Source organism: Nerophis ophidion, linkage group LG25 (genome assembly GCF_033978795.1).
Source record: "Nerophis ophidion isolate RoL-2023_Sa linkage group LG25, RoL_Noph_v1.0, whole genome shotgun sequence".
Taxonomy (NCBI): Eukaryota; Metazoa; Chordata; class Actinopteri; order Syngnathiformes; family Syngnathidae; genus Nerophis; species Nerophis ophidion.
In genome coordinates, this window is record NC_084635.1 from 18,674,322 (window position 1) to 18,692,611 (window position 18,290).

The following is an 18,290-nucleotide window of genomic DNA, read 5'->3' on the forward strand; positions in this document are numbered from 1 at the left end:
CCAGACTGAGTTCAAGTTAGAGGTGTCATCAATCTTTCATGATGTTGTTATCCTGATGCGTGTTTGGAAAGTTTCAAGACTACTCAAGTTCGGTGGTAGCAATCAGAATCAGAATCAGAATAGTTTTTATTGCCATTGTTTGAGAACGGGTTCACAAACTAGGAATTTTTCTTGGTGCAATCGTACAACATAGAAGACATATAAGACAGAATAGGTAATAAGATGAGCTGTAAGTGAGCGATCAGATTCTGTTCTTGTTCATGTGTCTGATGGTCGAGGGGAAAAACTGTTCAGGTGGCGGGAGGTGTGGGTCTGGATGGACCATAGTCTCCTGACTGAGGGGAGAATAGTTTGAGTTTTTGCTGTTTGCATCCTTTCCGTTTGACCAGTGACAAATGATGCGTGCTAAGGGTTCTTTGTACTGTAATCTTAACCCCAAAAAGGATGTATAAATGTATATATAAAAAAAAATGATATATTTTTTTTCATGACTATTTACATTGTAGATTGTCACTGAAGGCATCAAAACTATGAATGAAGTTTGAGCACACGTAGACTTATGTACTTAACAAAAAAAGGTGAAATAACTGAACATTTGTTCTTCAAAATAACCACCCTTTGCTCCAATTACTTTTTTGCACACTATTGGCATTCTCAAATTGGGCTTCAAAAGGTAGTCAACTGAAATGGTTTACACTTCGCAGGTGTGCTTGAAGCTCATCGAGAGAATGCCAAGTGTGCAAATCAGTAATCAGAGCAAAGAGTGGCTATTTTGAAGAAACTAGAATATAAAACATGTTTTCAGTTATTTCACCTTTTTTTTGTTAAGACCATAACTCCACGTGTTCAGTCATAGTTGTGATGCCTTCAGTGACAATCTACAATGAAAACAGTCATAAAAATAAAGAAAACGCATTGAATGAGGTTTGTCCAAACGTTTGGCCTGTACAGTATGTGTGTGTGTGTATATATATATATATATATATATATATATATATATATTATTGTTACTTCACATGCAGTTGGCCTTGTTTCAGGCATTATGTGATCCTTGTCTCTCTGCGAGTGTGGTTGATTTTTCTTTGTCGTGTTGTGGATAGTTAGTGTGTTGACATGGGAAGTGAAACTAGCGGCCAAAATGCATTAAGAGCCTGCTGTGGTTATTGCAACTGAATCAAATCCTTGATTCATACAGTAGAACACATGACTGTTGACGCCCCTCGGACGGGCTGGCATACATCAATATGAACGTTTGCATATCGCCAGATATATTCGAGAGCAGACGATAATGAAGGGAGTTTGTTGACAAATTTTCCTTTATTTGTGTATAGTTTAATCATGTGTTGTTTTGATTTGTTTATATGTGTCATCACATACACTCTGGTATATGTAAACATCACATGGACAAAGATAAGACCTTCTGGAGGAAAGTTCTGTGGTTAGAGGAAACAAAAATTGAGCTGTTTGGCCACAATACCCAGCAATATGTTTGGAGGCGAAACTTTCAGGCCTTTATTCCCAAGAACACCATTCCTACCGTCAAGCATGGTGGAAGTAGTATTATGCTCTTGGCCTGTTTTGCTGCTAATGGAACCTACAATCATCAGCCTGGAGGTTGGGTCTAGGACGCAGTTGGGTGTTCCAACAGGACAATGACCACAAACACATGTCAAAAGTGGTAAAGGAATGGCTCAATCAGGCCAGGATAAAGGTTTTAAAATGACCTTACCAAAGTCCTGACTTAAATGTGTGGACAATGCTCAAGAAACAAGTCCATGTCAGAAAACCCACAAATTCAGCTGAAGTACACCAAATTTTGTCAAGAGGAGTGGTCAACAATCCAACCAGAAGCTTGCCAGAAGCTTGTGGATGGCTACCAAAAGCACCTTATTGCAGTAAAACTTGCCAAGGGACAGCAAATATTAACATTGCTGTATGTATACTTTTGACCCAGCAGATTTGGTCACATTTTCAGTAGACCCATTATGAAATTCATAAAAGAACCAAACTTCATGAATGTTTTTTTGTGACCAACAAGTATGTGCACCAATCACTCTATCACAGAAAAATAAGAGTTGTAGAAAATATTGGAAACTCAAGACAGCCATGACATTATGTTCTTTACAAGTGTATGTAAACGTTTGACCACGACTTTATGTCTCGACTACAATTACAATAACATTTATTTCTTTGGCTAACAATCTAAATAAAAAATGGGAACATTTTATTAACTGTTGTCATAGAAACCTTGTTAATATTGCCATGCTTTTATTTTGAAGCTTTGCGTTTGAATGCTTTTAGACAGTAATTATGTTGCTGTTGTTTCAGTCATAATGATGAATGTTGACGTGAAGGGATCTATTTTTAGCAATGAGCCTTTTAGGTCTCAAATTGTGTAATGACAAAAGCGTACGTACTGAATGTCGACGTGGACTTAATTAGTGTTTGCATATTTTAGGAAATTCTGTGTCGAAATGCCCAAGAATCGCTCTTTTAATTTATATCCCATAACCAACATGGCTGTGCTCACACGACACACAAACACACACATACACACACACTTTTACAAAGAATTCTAATAACACAGCTGTGTTTGGTTGCGGGGCTTTGTTGTCTTACTCTTTATTTACCTCCGTTATTTCCTTTTCCTCTTCCTCCTGTTTTTGGTCCCCCATATCTGCTGACCTTGTCTCGTCCAAACATCGCCTGGCCGCCCGCCTGCCAGAGGGTGCAGAAGGCTGCCAAAATCAAGAAAAAGGCGGTGTGTAATAAACACAGCAACAACAAAAAAAACAACCCTTGGCTACTTCCATCCTTCTCACCTTTCCTTTTATCTTGGGTCCGATGCTTCCTTCCATCAAGTTCCGTGCATGTTTTATGTCCTCTTTTTTGGTTGTACCATCATTTCTACAAGTCCAACACAGAATGCATGCATTAGAAACAAATAATATTCACTCAATGTATTTAAAAACAAAAACTACAATTTTGTGGTTGTATTTCTACATTGAACTAGCAAATACATTCAAATGTCTTTATTGTCAGAAGAAATTATGAACATTTAGACACATTAATATTTCAAAGTGGTTAGGGTAGGTGAGTAAAGCCCTGTAAAAAAAGACACTTGTGTCAACAACAGTAACAGGCTTGAATGGTGAATAATTAATGGTATAATTAATGATAGATTTTGTGGTAGTATAAGACCTAAAATATGTTGCATTTAAAGGCCTACTGAAACCCACGACTACCGACCACGCAGTCTGATAGTTTATATATCAATGATGAAATATTAACATTGCAACACATGCCAATACGCCCTTTTCAGTTAACTAAATTGCAATTTTGAATTTCGCAGCAAGTATCCTGTTGAAAACGTCGCCGTATGATGACGCGTGACGTCATGGATTGTAGCGGACATTTTGTTCCAGCCTCGATCCCAGCTATAAATTGTCTGCTTTAATCACATAATTACACAGTATTCTGGACATCTGTGTTGCTAAATCTTTTGCAATGTTTTCAATTAATAATGGAGACGTCAAAGAAGAAAGATGTAGGTGGGAAGCGGTGTATTGCGGCTGCCTTTAGCAACACAAACAGTGCCGGTGTTTCCTTGTTTACATTCCCAAAAGATGAGGGTGAAGCTTTACTATGGAACAGAGCCGTCAAGCGAACATGGTTCCCTACCACATGTCAACCGGCAGGTTTCGGTGAGAAAATTGTGGTAATAAGTCGGCTCTTACCGTAGACATGAGCGGAGAGCTTGCGTCGTTCCTCGTACACCTCTCAAAGAGGCAGCTGCAGACTCTCTTGCCTCCTCCGACCGGCCGCCCCCAAACGTGGGATGCTTCCACCGTGGAGGAAGGGGGAGGAAAAAATTCAGCCCGGCCCCAACGGCTGTCATCATTTCGCGACATTTTCAACAAGAAACTCCCGGGAAATTTAAAATTGCAATTTAGTAACCTAAAAAGGCCGTATCGACATGTGTTGCAATGTTAATATTTCATAATTTATATATATAAACTATCAGACTGCGTGGTGGGTAGTAATGGGTTTCAGTAGGCCTTTAAATGATTGTCACAAACACACCAGGTGTGGCAAAATTATTGCATTTGACCTATCACCCTTGATCACCCCCTGGGAGGTGAGGGGAGCAGTGAAAAGCAGCGGTGGCCGGGCCCGGTAATCATTTTGGTGATTACAAACTACAGAGATGATGTTCAAGTTGACTTAAGTCTTTGCATTTTACTGTTATTTTATTTAATCCACTCTTCCATTGAGTGGATATTTTACAATAAAAGAAGGTGTGTCACCATCTGCTGCCAGCCACAACGGAAGCAGCAGATTGCTTGCACCTGTGCTGATTAGAGTAGCGGCACCCAATCCAGAGGGCACTTAAAGTCAGCTGACACGTCATTTTTAAACGTTGTCATGTGTGACAGTATGAACTATTTGCTTGCCTGTCAGAATTGGTGTTGCGACATCCAGTAGACACATTTGGAAAATAATTTTTTTTCATCAAAAAAATGCGGCTCATTTTTACATGTTGCAAACTGATCTTGTGGGCCGGATTAAACCTGTTCATGGGCCGTACGTTTGACAGCCCTGACCTAGAACCTTCTGCAGACTTTAAAACATATCGCAGTAGTATGTAGTTTTCACAGCTCAAAGTGTTGTTTTTTTTAACCAAACGATGAGTGTTTATGTCTTAAGCTCTTTGTTATTTCTGTAAGGTTACGTATCGCTTGGATATTATCTGAAATCATTAGTTTTGAAATGGTAGCGATGATTAAAAGGTGCCCGAACTGGTACTTAAGAGAAGGAAAACATACACATCTTGTGCCAAAACAATACCTATTTTTTGTTTTGGGAGTTTGTAAAACATGCAAAAGAATTATTGAAATACTTCAATCGTGAAAATCATAATTGTGTCTTAAATACCAGTACGAAAACCAACGGTCATAATTATTACAGGAAACGCCAGCAGCAATGCACAACACAAGTCCATCCATCCATATTTCTACCGCTTATTCCCTTTGGGGTCGCGGGGGGCGCTGGTGCCTAGAAGAACACAGAATGTGCTAAAATATATATTTCACAGTAAATTTATACAGTACAATTGGAGTTGAAATTTATTAAGATACACAATTTAGGCGACGCTAGTAAAATGCAGTTACTTACACAACATTACTTGCACAATATCATCTTCATACACTCGTTGCAGGTGGCTGAGTGTGTGTCTTTTGAGGAGGAATACAAAAAAACTTTAGAGTGTTTCGATTTCAGCATTTTTGGCTCGATGCACCAAATTAACAAATAATGAGGTGATGGAGACCATGCCTTATTTTGGCTCTTTTCATTCATATTTACTAGGGGTGCAGGAAAAAATTGTTTCGAATTTGAATCACGATTCTCACGTAGTGCGATTCAGAATAGATTCTCATTTTTAAAAAATCGATTTAAAAAAAAAAAAAGATGTAATCAATCCAACAAAACAATACACAGCAATATCATAACAATGCAATCCAATTCCAAAACCAAACCAGACCCAGCAACACTCAGAACTGCAATAAACAAAGCAATTGAGAGGAGACACAAACACGACACAGAACAAACCACAAGCAGTGAAACAAAAACGAATATTATCAACAACAGTATCAAAATTAGTTATAATTTCAGCATAGCAGTGATTAAAAATCCCTCATTGACAATATCAGACATTTATAAAAATTAAAAAAAACAACAATAGTGTCACAGTGGCTTACACTTGCATCGCATCTCATAAGCTTGACAACACACTGTGTCAAATATTTTTACAAAGATAAAATAAGTCATATTTTCGGTTCGTTTAATAGTTAAAAAAAAAATTTACATAATTGCAATCAGTTTATAAAACATTTTCCTTTACAATTATAAAAGATTTTTTACAAAAATCTACTACTCTGCTTGCATGTCAGCAGACTGGGGTAGATCCTGCTGAAATCCTATGTATTGAATGAATATAGAATCATTTTAAATTAGTAAAAAAATCATTTTTGAATCACGAATTGTGTTGAATTGAAGAAAAAAATAATCGATTTTGAATCAAATCGTGACCCCAAGAATCGATATTGAATCGAATAGTGGGACACCCAAAGATTCGCAGCCCTCATAGTTACTATTAATCAACAACTTTGAAACGATACTGATATTAACTTCATTTTTTGGCCTGGGTATTACCGTTAATGTTATGGTACCCAGTATTTATACGCGAGCCTACATTATTTTTAAAGTAGTTTATTTATACTAAAAACCTTTTTTTTTTTTTTTTTTTGCATTTCCACCCCACTTTTAACCATTTGACCAGCATTTTCCTCACCGGCTAGACCACATGCATGGGGGTTTTTAATTAGGTTTTCTAAAATGTAAAGCAGGCAGGTTGTCTAAAACCTTTAGTGTACTATAAGATGTTTGCTTGTGTCGTCTACAGAGTCCAGAGGGAGACGCTCAAACTCTGACTGAAGTCGATCTGTTCATCTCCACTCAGAGGATCAAAGTCCTCAATGCAGACTCACAGGTGAGCATATGTGTCCTATTATTTCTATTGGGAGAAGGACTGTGGATGTAGGCGGAGCACAAAGGGTTGTGTCATAGCTTCCGCTGCAAATCTCATGGCGTGACCGAGGATTAGGGCAGACTTGGTAATACCCAAAATGCTTGGCTAACATTTGTACTGCAGGGTGACTCAAACAGATGCTGCAGCAGCTTTAGTTTTAGCCCACGAATACAACCTCAGGCAAAAAATGGAATCAGGATATTCTATCAGTTGTTAAATTTTGTACAAAAGAAAAAAGGTAAGCAGACCCGTAACACCAAACTATCGTAATTTCAAAAGACTTTAAAGGCCTACTGAAACGAGATTTTCTTATTTAAATTGGGATAGCAGGTCCATTCTATGTGTCATACTTGATCATTTGGCGATATTGCCATATTTTTGCTGAAAGGATTTAGTAGAGAACATCCATGACAAAGTTTGCAACTTTTGGTCGTTAATAAAAAAGCCTTGCCTGTACCGGAAGTAGCAGACTGTGTGCGCGTGACGTAATCGGTTGTAGGGCTCCTCACATCCTCACATTGATTACAATCATGGCCACCAGCAGCGAGAGCGATTCAGATTGAGAAAGCAATGATTTCCCCATTAATTTTGAGCGAGGATGAAAGATTCGTGGAAGAGGAAAGTTAGAGTGAAGCACTAAAAAAAAAAAGGCGTGGGCAGTGAGAGCGATTCAGATGTTAGTAGACACATTTACTAGGATAATCCTGGAAAATCCCTTATCTAATTATTGTGTTACTAAATTAGATTAGATAGTACTTTATTTATTCCGTCAGTAGAGTTCCTTCAGGAAAATCTAAATTTTCAGCACAATCCCATTCAAGATCAGACAAACTTTACAGGGAGACAGAACAGGATGGCTGACGGGTCTGCCGGCTTCCAGCGCCCCTTACAAAAAAAGTGAGATACAGGTAAACAAGTGGGGGGGGAATGGGAGAAAAAAAATAGAAGATTAAAATAAAATAAAAAAAACGGTCTAAGCCTGGGCCCTGGAGAGGAGGTCCAGACTGAGGCCAAGGCAAAAAAATAACTCATAGCAATAGTACACATCCCTCTTACATGTGTGTAAGAGGGAAACATCAAAGACCACAAAGAACATTAAAGACGGAGCTGATGCAACCAGCAACTTCTACATACAGCTATGAATAAAAAGTAAAAGAAACATATACACTGTGGTGGCCTCCGCGGTGTTCCACGCCATCGTCCGCTGGGGTGGAGGGAGCATGGCCAGAGACAGGAGCAGACCCAACAAAGCAACCAAGAGAGCCGACTCCACTCTCAGCCAGTGTCCAGTCCGCATGGAAGAGGGATGATACGTCCAAGAAAACTGAGGTGTCCAACACCTTCTCACCCAGCCAAGACACCGCGAAGCCTCTCCGTCCCAGTGTTCAGTGCTAGCTCCGCAGACCTGTCCCCTCATCCGCATCTCCTCCAGTCCCTCCAAACCGACTCCGGTGTGGCAGATCCAGAAGTCCACAAAAAAGCACCGCAGAGGTCACGAAAGTGCCACCCCTTGTCACACAGTCCCAAAGGGTCCCGGACCAAAAGGCAAAAAAATATAATAACACATGAAAACAAGAAGGAAACACAAAAGGATGACAAGAGCACAGAGCTCCTGCCAACAGCAGCCACTACAGCAGCGCCATCTTGGAAAAACTAGTGTTTTAGTGAGATTATAAAGTTATACCTGAAAGTCGGAGGGCTGTGTTGACCGCCAGTGTCTCTAATGGAAGCCATGGAGGAGCCAAGAAAGTTGCAGCTGCCTTTTTTGACGCAAGCTCCACTGATGTCTCCGGTAAGAGCCGACTTATTACCACAATTTTCTCACCGAAACCTGCCGGTTGACATGTGGTCGGGAAAAATGTTCGCTTGACCGCTCTGATCCATATTAAAGCTTCACAACAAACAAAAAACACCGGCTGTGTTTATGTTGCTAAATGCAGCTGCAATCCACCACTTTCCACCAGCATTCTTCTTTATAGTCTCCATTATTAATTGAACAAATTGCAAAAGATTCAGCAACACAGATGTCCAAAATGCTGTGTAATTATGCAATTAAATCGGACGACTTTTAGCCGTGAGTGGTGCTGGGATAAAATATCCACTCCAAACAATAACGTCACAAGCACGCGTCAACATAAGCGTCATCATCCCGCGACGTTTTCAACCGGAAACTTCACCGGAAATTTAAAATTGCAATTTAGTAAACTAAAAAGGCCGTATTGGCATGTGTTGCAATGTTGATATTTCATCATTGATGTATCAACTATCAGACTGCGTGGTCGATAGTAGTGGGTTTCAGTAGGCCTTTAAGAAACACTAAAATGAATTAAGAATTTAAATTGTGGGTGGCCAGTAACAATTTCGGTTTTTGATTAAGTGAAGTGAAAATACAGAATCATTCAATCCTGGGGAAGTATAAAATCGCCCTGTAAATGTTCATTTCCAAAGTGAACACCTGCTTTAAAGCAGGGGTGTCAAAGTCAAGGCCCGCGGGCCAGATATGGACCACAAATGAATTATTGTCAGGACTGTGACATGGCTTTATTTCGCTTCTTCTACGCAAAAGATGATTCGAACGGGCGAGACGTGAACGTAAGTACATGGTCTTTATTTATACACTATAATACAAAAAGGCAAAACAAAAAGCACGCTCGATGGCGGATAATAATTTATGCTAAAACTTAGAACAAAAACAGCACAATGGCAATACTATATACAAAACATACAGAAGATACTATAAAAGGCACATGGCAAACCAAAAACTAGCACTGAGGCATATAAACAAAGAAGTCTTACGTGGCGTGGTCAAACAAACAGCGTGGCAAAGCATGAGGGTCCGGCAAGGAAAGGTAGGTGCGTGGTCATGAAGATTCAACACAGTCCAATAGGTAAAGAAGCCAGGCCGAGGAAAGGAAAAAAAATGACTTAAATACTGCTGTGGTAATTAGAACCAGGTGTGAGAGGCTGAGGATCGGGGCGTGACTAAGGGGACCAGGTGGAAACTAATGGGTTGGCATGGAAACAAACAAAACCAGGCAGTGCAAAATGTGAAGCAAGAGTCCAAAAACAAAACAGAACATGACCAAACATAAACCTGATTTACAGACATGACAATTATCTTTTGATTAGTATTAGAATCAGCCCGCAGGCAACAGCCGCCTACTGCTGTTTTGCATGCACCAATACTCCATCAGTGTTGACGCTAGGAATTTTGTAAAATTGCGGTCCCAGGGACCCCATCAGGTCTTAAAAAAGGGGTTTAACAGTACATTTTTTTAAATTGAAAATAAATGATAAATGCATGCATTATCCTGTTATATCTCACATTCAATATTGTGTTTTGGAAAAAAGTTGTCATTGTATTTTTGTACACAGCTTTTTTATCTTTTGTCACAGTCCTCTTTTTATGCCACGTTGATAGGAAACGATGATGGACAATGCACTACGCACCATATCCTACATCGCTGACATCGGAAACATTGTGGTACTAATGGCGAGGCGTCGCATGCCCCGCACGGCCTCCCAGGACTGCATCGAAACCACACCTGGGGCGCCTGAAGCGAAGAAGCAGTACAAGATGATTTGCCATGTCTTTGAGTCGGAGGACGTAAGTGTAGTGTTTATTTCATTATCTTGTAGCGTTGTACGGTATGCCGGTACTAATAAAGTATCGCGGTACTAATCAATTGAAATCGGTGCTATACCACTTTTGAAAAGTACCAGTTCCGCTCTTTCATCTAATTGCCGCTCTGCGGCGGTGACTAAAGAGCGCATGATGTTGATTGTGTCAAAACGCACACACAAAGTGCAAACAAGTAATAACATCTTGGAGAGGAAAAATCGCAAAAAAAACTACAATTCTACTGGTTAATAAAGAGGGTGCGTGAAGCGCAATATAGAGGTATTTGGGCTTCAAAACTAAAAGGTGACGCTTTAAACAAGTACTGTTTTACACCTTTCCTGCTTGTCGGCTCCTAGACTGTGGTTGAGGAGAACTGGGGAGACCTTTCACTTCACAACGGGTCCATAAAGCTCCGCTCTTTGGTCGGAATGATGAGGTCGTCGATTAGTTACAACTTGGTCACTTTGTTTATAATTCCCCCCACCATGTTATTGACATTCCTGCACGTGCTAGCTCTACCTCTCCTAACTCACCCACTCACTTACTCGCGTCACTCGCCCCACTTTCTGCCATTTTTAAAGGAACACACACACACATGCGCTACTCCCATAACAGCTGCTTTAAAACACGCCTCGCCAAATGTAGCGATTAGTATTAGCACCTTTGCTTCAAACTTAGGTAAACGTTTAAATAATGAGTGGGTTTATTTTGAGCCATGCAAACAAAACAAGAGAATGACATAAAATACAAAAGAAATATATAGATACATTATTTTTACACCTACATTGAAAACATTGCATGTGCCTAATCTTTTGTAGATGTCAAGATTGGCTCAAAAGGGAGTGGGAAGAAGTAAACTTATTAGGTCCCACCCCTATACATATACAATATATATATACAATATATAATACAATAATATATATAATATAATTCAATTCAGTGGTTGCTGCTATATATTGTCTCTATAAAATACATTTAAATTCACACACACTTACATATATACATATGTACACACACATATACACACACACATATATACAATTTATAGATATATATATATATATACATATACATATATATATATATATATACATATATACACATACACACACAATCACATACATACACACATGCATATACCCAAAATACACACATATCCATCACACACACACACACACACACACACACACACACACACACACCTATATAAATACAATATATATAATAGTATATATAATATACACTTTTGTCTAAACATTATTAACAGTTTATGGTGCCTATGGGAACAAGCTTTCATTTTGACTGTGATATTAGTGGTTAATAGTGGATGTTAATGAACATTAAGATCTGCACCAGGAGTTATAAAGAGTGACAGGTAATAATGTAATTGTTACACCTGTCCTGCTGTCCGGTCTGGTGCAGACTGTAGTCAAGGAGCACAGGGAAGACGTTCCCTTCAGTTCCCTTCAATTATTTGACATTTTAAATTATAATTAATGCAGGGTGATATAAATTTAAGTGACAGTTCTTATTACTCTTGCTTCAACTCGATAGTTAAAGTTAATGTACGGACGTGAGAGTAGTTACACACAAGACGACATGTCCTCACTCGGACTCATTTTCTTGTCCGGCTGCAAGTAGGGTTGCATAGATGCGTGGGCAATTTCCGACACATATAGAAAACATAATTACATTAGAAACCGCCCCCAGAAGAATGGCCTGCAACTGCGAATGAGTTCTCATCGTTCCCCTAAAACAGTGGTTCTCAAATGGGGGTACGCGTACCCCTGGGGGTACTTGAAGGTATGCCAAGGGGTACGTGATATTTTTTTTAAATATTCTAAAAATAGCAACAATTCAAAAATCCTTCATAAATATATTTATTGAATAATACTACAACAAAATATGAATGTAAGTTCAGTAACTGTGAAAATAAATGCAACAATGCAATATTCAGTGTTGACAGATAGATTTTTTTGTGGACATGTTCCATAAATATTGATGTTAAAGATTTCTTTTTTTAGAATTAAGTTCATGAATCCAGATGGATCTCTATTACAATCCCCAAAGAGGGCACTTTAAGTTGATGATTACTTCTATGTGTAGAAATCTTTATTTATAATTGAATCACTTGTTTATTTTTCAATAAGTTTTTAGGTATTTATATATATTTTTTTCCAAATAGTTCAAGAAAGACCACTACAAATGAGCAATATTTTGCACTGTTATACAATTTAATAAATCAGAAACTGATTAAATAATACTGTATTTTCCTTCTTTATCTATTTTTTTCAAACAAAAATGCTTTGCTCTGATTAGGGGGTACTTGAATTTTAAAAAATGTTGACGGGGGTACATTACTGAAAAAAGTTTGAGAACCACTGCCCTAAAAGATCCATTCGAAAGACTTGATTTGTTCGTCCATTTTTTACCGCTTGTCCCTTTTTTGGGATGGGTAAAATGCAGAGAGTAATTTCAATACACATTAGTGGTACTTGAACTTGAACTTTAACTTCAGAATAATGAACCAGAAAAGTGAATACAAATAAAAACAAAAAATAACAGAAAAAATGTATAATGTGAAAACTGCATTTGCATTAAAAAAAAAAAAAGGCTCCCAAACTAACAGCTCGAATCAGTTCTCCTTGTTCACTTAAAATAACTAATTAAAAGACTTGATTCGTTTTTCGATTATTACTATGAAGTTTAGTTTGAAGTCTCATTGCAAGTCTTTGATAATTTTGTCAAGTCGAGTCTAAAGTCATTACAATTGCGACTTGAATCTGACTTGGAGTGGATTGGAGTCGCATGCCATGCGCACTACATCTCATTTTTATTATTTAGCATCACTATTTGAGATTCAGTTTATTACTCGCTCTACATCAACACTCAACAAAAATGAATAACGTTTAACGAGTAGGCATGCAATTGAAATTATGCAAATCAGACAGGCAGTGTTTTGTTTTTGAAACCCCAAAGCAAAAACTCTCCTGGCAGTAGCAGATTGAGGAGGATTTGCCAACCTGAGTTCCATAGTACAGCCTGCAGCTCGGCGTCTGTGCCAGTTAGTAGGAAGGCAGGGCCTCTCATTTCGCTGATGGGTTTTAAAAGGTCAGCCAGAAACATTTACATTGATAACAACATTGTGTTATCCAGCAACTCACACATTTCTCTCTGCTGTGTGCAGCTTTGTTTTAATTTTTACTTTTATATGCAAGTGAAAACTTTGAGAGAGAATTGTGAAGGTTGGCTTTATGAGATATAATAGTTTAAATTATGTTGTCTATTGTTGCTTGGTAGTTTCCGGTCTATTTTTAATGCATCACCGCAGGGGCATGTTTGATTTCTTTGTATGTTTAATTTGTGAAATCAGACACAAAATGTTTTAGCAATGACAATGTCAATTTTTACATGCACAAAAGACGTACAGTTGAAACTCAATTCACGAACTTTTGAAACTTTTGTACTTAAACAAGGTGTGTAAATATAAAAGTTTGCATGTTGAAGCTAATTTCTCTATAAGAAATGGTAAATGGGTTATACTTGTATAGCGCTTTTCTACCTTCAATTGACTCAAAACACTTTGACACTATTTCCACATTCACACACAAACTCACACACTGATGGCAAGAGCTGCCATGCAAGGCCCTAACCATGACCCATCAGGAGCAAGGGTGAACTGTCTTAATCAAGGTACACAACGGACGTGACGAGGTTGGTAGAATGTGGGGATCGAACCAGGAACCCTCAGGCTGCTGGCACGGCCACTCTTCCAACTGCGCCACGCCGTCCCCAGACAAAAAAAATGTAAAAATAAAAAATTTGTTGCAGCCTCAACAAAAGTCCACATTTTAGTAACTAAAGTGTTGAAAGTACACTTTGAACACAGTATAAAGTGCTGTACAGTACCATACCATGCCAACTTTATTTATAATGTACTGTATATTAAACAAGCATAACAATGCGTTGAAGGATCAACTTTATATTTGAGAACAAGGCCAAAAAAAAAAACCCGACAACCTGAACTGTTCTTTTTTCAAGCCGCCCTGCTGACACTCACACACACTGTTACTAACCCTGCGATGCGCTCATAGTTGGAAATCACAAAACTTCTTACATTAACAGCCAGGTTGTGACAGTAATTAGGAATAAAATATTAAAACCACTTTAAGTAAAAAAATGTTGGCATGCAGCGGAAGAGAGAGGGATCGGGGAGGTGACAGTGTTGACAACGCTGTGGATACTTCCTGAATGTGTTGCTTGTTGTGATATTTCAGTTCCTTAGTGCAGAGCTTGCAGTTCATTGAAATTGATGCTTACAATTAGGGCTGGGAATCTTTGGGTGTCCCACGATTCGATTCAATATCGATTCTTGGGGTCGCGATTCGATAATCTATCGGGGGGGGTTTTTTCGATTTAACGCGATTCTCAATTCAAAAACGATATTTTTTCGATTCAAAACGATTCTGTATTTATTCAATACATAGGATTTCAGCAGGATCTACCCCAGTCTGCTGACATGCTAGCCGAGTATTAGATTTTAAAAAAAAAAATTATAATTATAAAGGACAATGTTTTATCAACTGATTGCAATAATGTAATTTTTTTAAATATCAAACGAACCAAAAATATGACCTTTTTTTATCTTTGTGAAAATATTGGACACAGTATGTTGTCAAGCTTATGAGATGCGATGCAAGTGTAAGCCACTGTGACACTATTGTTCTTTTTTTTTATTTTTATAAATGTCTAATGATAATGTCAATGAGGGATTTTTAATCACTGCTATGCTGAAATTATAACTAATATTGATACTGTTGTTGATAATATTCATTTTTGTTTCACTACTTTTGGTTTGTTCTGTGTCGTGTTTGTGTCTCCTCTCAATTGCTCTCTTTATTGGAGTTCTGAGTGTTGCCGGGTCAGGTTTGGTTTTGGAATTGGATTGCATGGTTATGGTATTACTGTGTAGTGGTTTGTTGGATTGATAAAAAAAAATGTTTAAATAAAAAATAAATAAATAAATTAAAAAAAATACATTTTTAAAAAAATTAGAATCGATTCGGAATTGAAAGTAGTTACACACAAGACTGTCCTCACTCGGACTCATTTTCTTGTTCGGCTGCAAGTAGGGTTGCATAGATGCGTGGGCAATTTCCGACGCATATAGAAAACATAATTACATTAAAAACAGCTCCCAGAAGACTGGCCTGCAACTGCGAATGAGTTCTCATCGTTCACTTAAAAGATCCATTTGAAAGACTTGATTTGTTCGTCCATTTTTTACCGCTTGTCCCTTTTTTGGGATTGGGTCAAATGCAGAGGGTAATTTCAATACACATCCAGTGGTACTTGAACTTGAACTTTAACTTCAGGATAATGAACCAAAAAAGTGAATACAAATAAAAACAAAAAATAACAGAAAAAAAGTACAATTTGAAAACTGCATTTGCATTAAAAAAAAAAAAAAAAGGCTCCCAAACTGACAGCTTGAATCAGTTCTCCTCGTTGACTAAAAAATAAATAAATAAATTCAAAAAAATAGATTTTTAAAAATGAGAATCGATTCAGGATTGCACAACGTATTCGAATCGATTTTTTCCCACACCCTTACTTACAATGATTAAAATACTTAAATATTACATGTTATAATAAGTGTGCCTGTTACTACATTACATGTATGATTGTATACTTACAGCATGTAGATAAAACCTTAATGGAAGTGTATAAGCAGAATAGAGCGACTCCCATAGGCTCCATTCTACACGGCCCTCTGATCACCTTTATGTACTATTTAGAATGCATAAAAAAAGGAAAATATGTGTTTTTGTCTTACATAAGGATTGTCAATGATAGGTAAAACTCCCAAAAAAGTGCAGTTCCTCTTTAAGTACGGTGTTTTATTTTTACTATATTATAAAACTGTGCTACTGTTCTGTGTGTAATGTTACAAGGGCCAACAATTTTAAATATACTTGCTAAATAAAACCCCTGCCTTGATTTTAATGAATACTTTGGCCTACTAGGCGGTTGTATTTTAATGTTGGTCTTTATGGTAGTACTTGGAGAGCCAAGTCTTTTCTAAGGTGGTTTGAGAAACCACCGTGCTACAATATTGTCATTTATATGTATTTATTTCATTATGTTTTTGTACACAGGCCCAGCTCATCGCTCAGTCCATCGGCCAGGCTTTCAGTGTCGCGTATCAGGAGTTCTTGAGAGCCAACGGCATTAACCCAGAAGATCTGAGCCAAAAGGAGTACAGTGACATCATCAACACCCAGGAGATGTACAATGATGACCTCATTCACTTCTCCAACTCTGAAAACTGCAAAGAGGTTTGTAAGAACTGGAATCCTGAAGGTGTTTCTCACATGGCAAAGCTGGGCCCGTCAACCCCGACTTGATTAATCATTGGAGAATGAGCCTTAAACAATAGTAGACGTTGTCCCATGAGCACATGTTTACAGTGACTCTTGGTTTATTAGACACAGATTATGCAGTAAAATCTGCTAAAACCGTTTTTTCCTCTTTGGCCCTTGATGTTCCTATAAATATTATGAGAGGATTTGGGAGGATTAGAAGCAGAGAACCACTTTCTGCTTTCTGCAGAGAGGCCGCCATGGCGCTTACTTACATACAGGTCCTGTGTACGTACAGTAAGATAGGGGAGGGACCAAACTAGGCCGCAATAGAAAAAAATATATTTATTTTACATTTTACTCTACTTAACAATTTTTTTGTAAATAACCGCATTGGCGGTTCCTCCAGAATTCTATAATGTTGCAATCCGTCAATCAAAAAGGTATCATATCATCCAGTCAACATGAAGCTATACGTCCAGGCCAGCAGAGGTTAGCCCACTGCCCAACGGACCCTGAGAGACTTTGAGTGTCCGATGGGCTTTACAAAACGGAGCGTTTATTAATGTTAAAATAAAATACCATTGATAGTCACACACACACACCAGGTGTGGTGAAATTACTCTCTGCATTTGGCCCATCCCCTTGTTCCACCCCCTGGGAGATGAGGGGAGCAGTGAGCAGCAGCGATTTAACCCCCAATTTCAAGCCTTGATGCTGTGTGCCAAGCAGGGAGGTAATGTGTCCCATTTTAATAGTCTTTGGTAAGACTCGGCTGGGGTTTGAACTCACGACCTACCAATATCCAGAGTTGGGTAGTAACACGCTACATTTACTCCGTTACATCTACTTGAGTAACTTTTGGGATAAATTGTACTTCTAAGAGTAGTTTTATTGCAACATACTTTTACTGGAGTATATTTATAGAGAAGAAACGCTACTTTTACTCCGCTCCATTTATCTACATTCAGCTCGCTACTCGCTACTGATTTTTATCGATCTGTTAATGCACGCTTTGTGTTTTTGGTTTGTCAGACAGACCTTCAAAGTAGGATCTATCACATGCCTGCGTTTCACCAATCAAATGCAGTCACTGGTGACGTTTGACTCTGTTTCACCAATCAAACAGAGACAGACGGTCACATTATTTTTTTTTGTGATTTTTTTTTAATAAACCTTTATTTGTAAATTTCAAAATTTACAAACAGTTGAAAATAATAATCAAAGTACCGGTAAGTACAAAAACAGTACAAAACCGGGCCAGGGGGTTGTAAATTCAAAGTAACTAAAATAGAATGCAAAATATATAAAATAAACAAAGTGCAAAGCCAGGGGCTCACTCAATCTCAGTAAATAACTTAAATTTGGAACACAGCATCTTCGTTTTCACAGCTTTTTGGTTGTTAGAGTTAGAGTGTTTTAATGTAGAGTTATAAATATTTTTAAAAGGCACAAAAAAAGGTAGGGTATTGAGAAACTTACATTTATGAATATAAAACTTAGCCAATAGTATAATGAGGTTGCAAAAGTAAAATTAATTTTCAAGTTTTTTTTCCAATACAGTGTAAAACCAAATATATATAATTTAATAGATATTATTGTTTTAGTTGCTTAAGAGATACTCCTGGCTCTGAATTTGTTCATTGCTATTTTTATGTTTTTGTGCATTACTTGTTGCCGTCATCATTAAATGAACAGGTTACTCATCAGTTACTCA

General features: G+C 37.9%; 1 protein-coding gene across 3 annotated transcripts in view; it reads left to right on the forward strand.

Annotated features, from left to right (window-relative positions):
• Nucleotides 1-18,290, forward strand: part of apba2b (amyloid beta (A4) precursor protein-binding, family A, member 2b) — a 188,378-nt gene that overhangs the window by 157,831 nt on the left and 12,257 nt on the right. For 2 of the 3 annotated variants that reach the window (XM_061887063.1, XM_061887064.1), the window contains 4 exons: nucleotides 2,726-2,761; nucleotides 6,464-6,550; nucleotides 10,011-10,196; nucleotides 16,370-16,549. In XM_061887063.1, the coding sequence (XP_061743047.1) occupies nucleotides 2,726-2,761; nucleotides 6,464-6,550; nucleotides 10,011-10,196; nucleotides 16,370-16,549 (489 nt within the window). The remainder of the gene's footprint in view (nucleotides 1-2,725; nucleotides 2,762-6,463; nucleotides 6,551-10,010; nucleotides 10,197-16,369; nucleotides 16,550-18,290) is intronic. The other variant, XM_061887065.1, reaches the window with a different exon arrangement.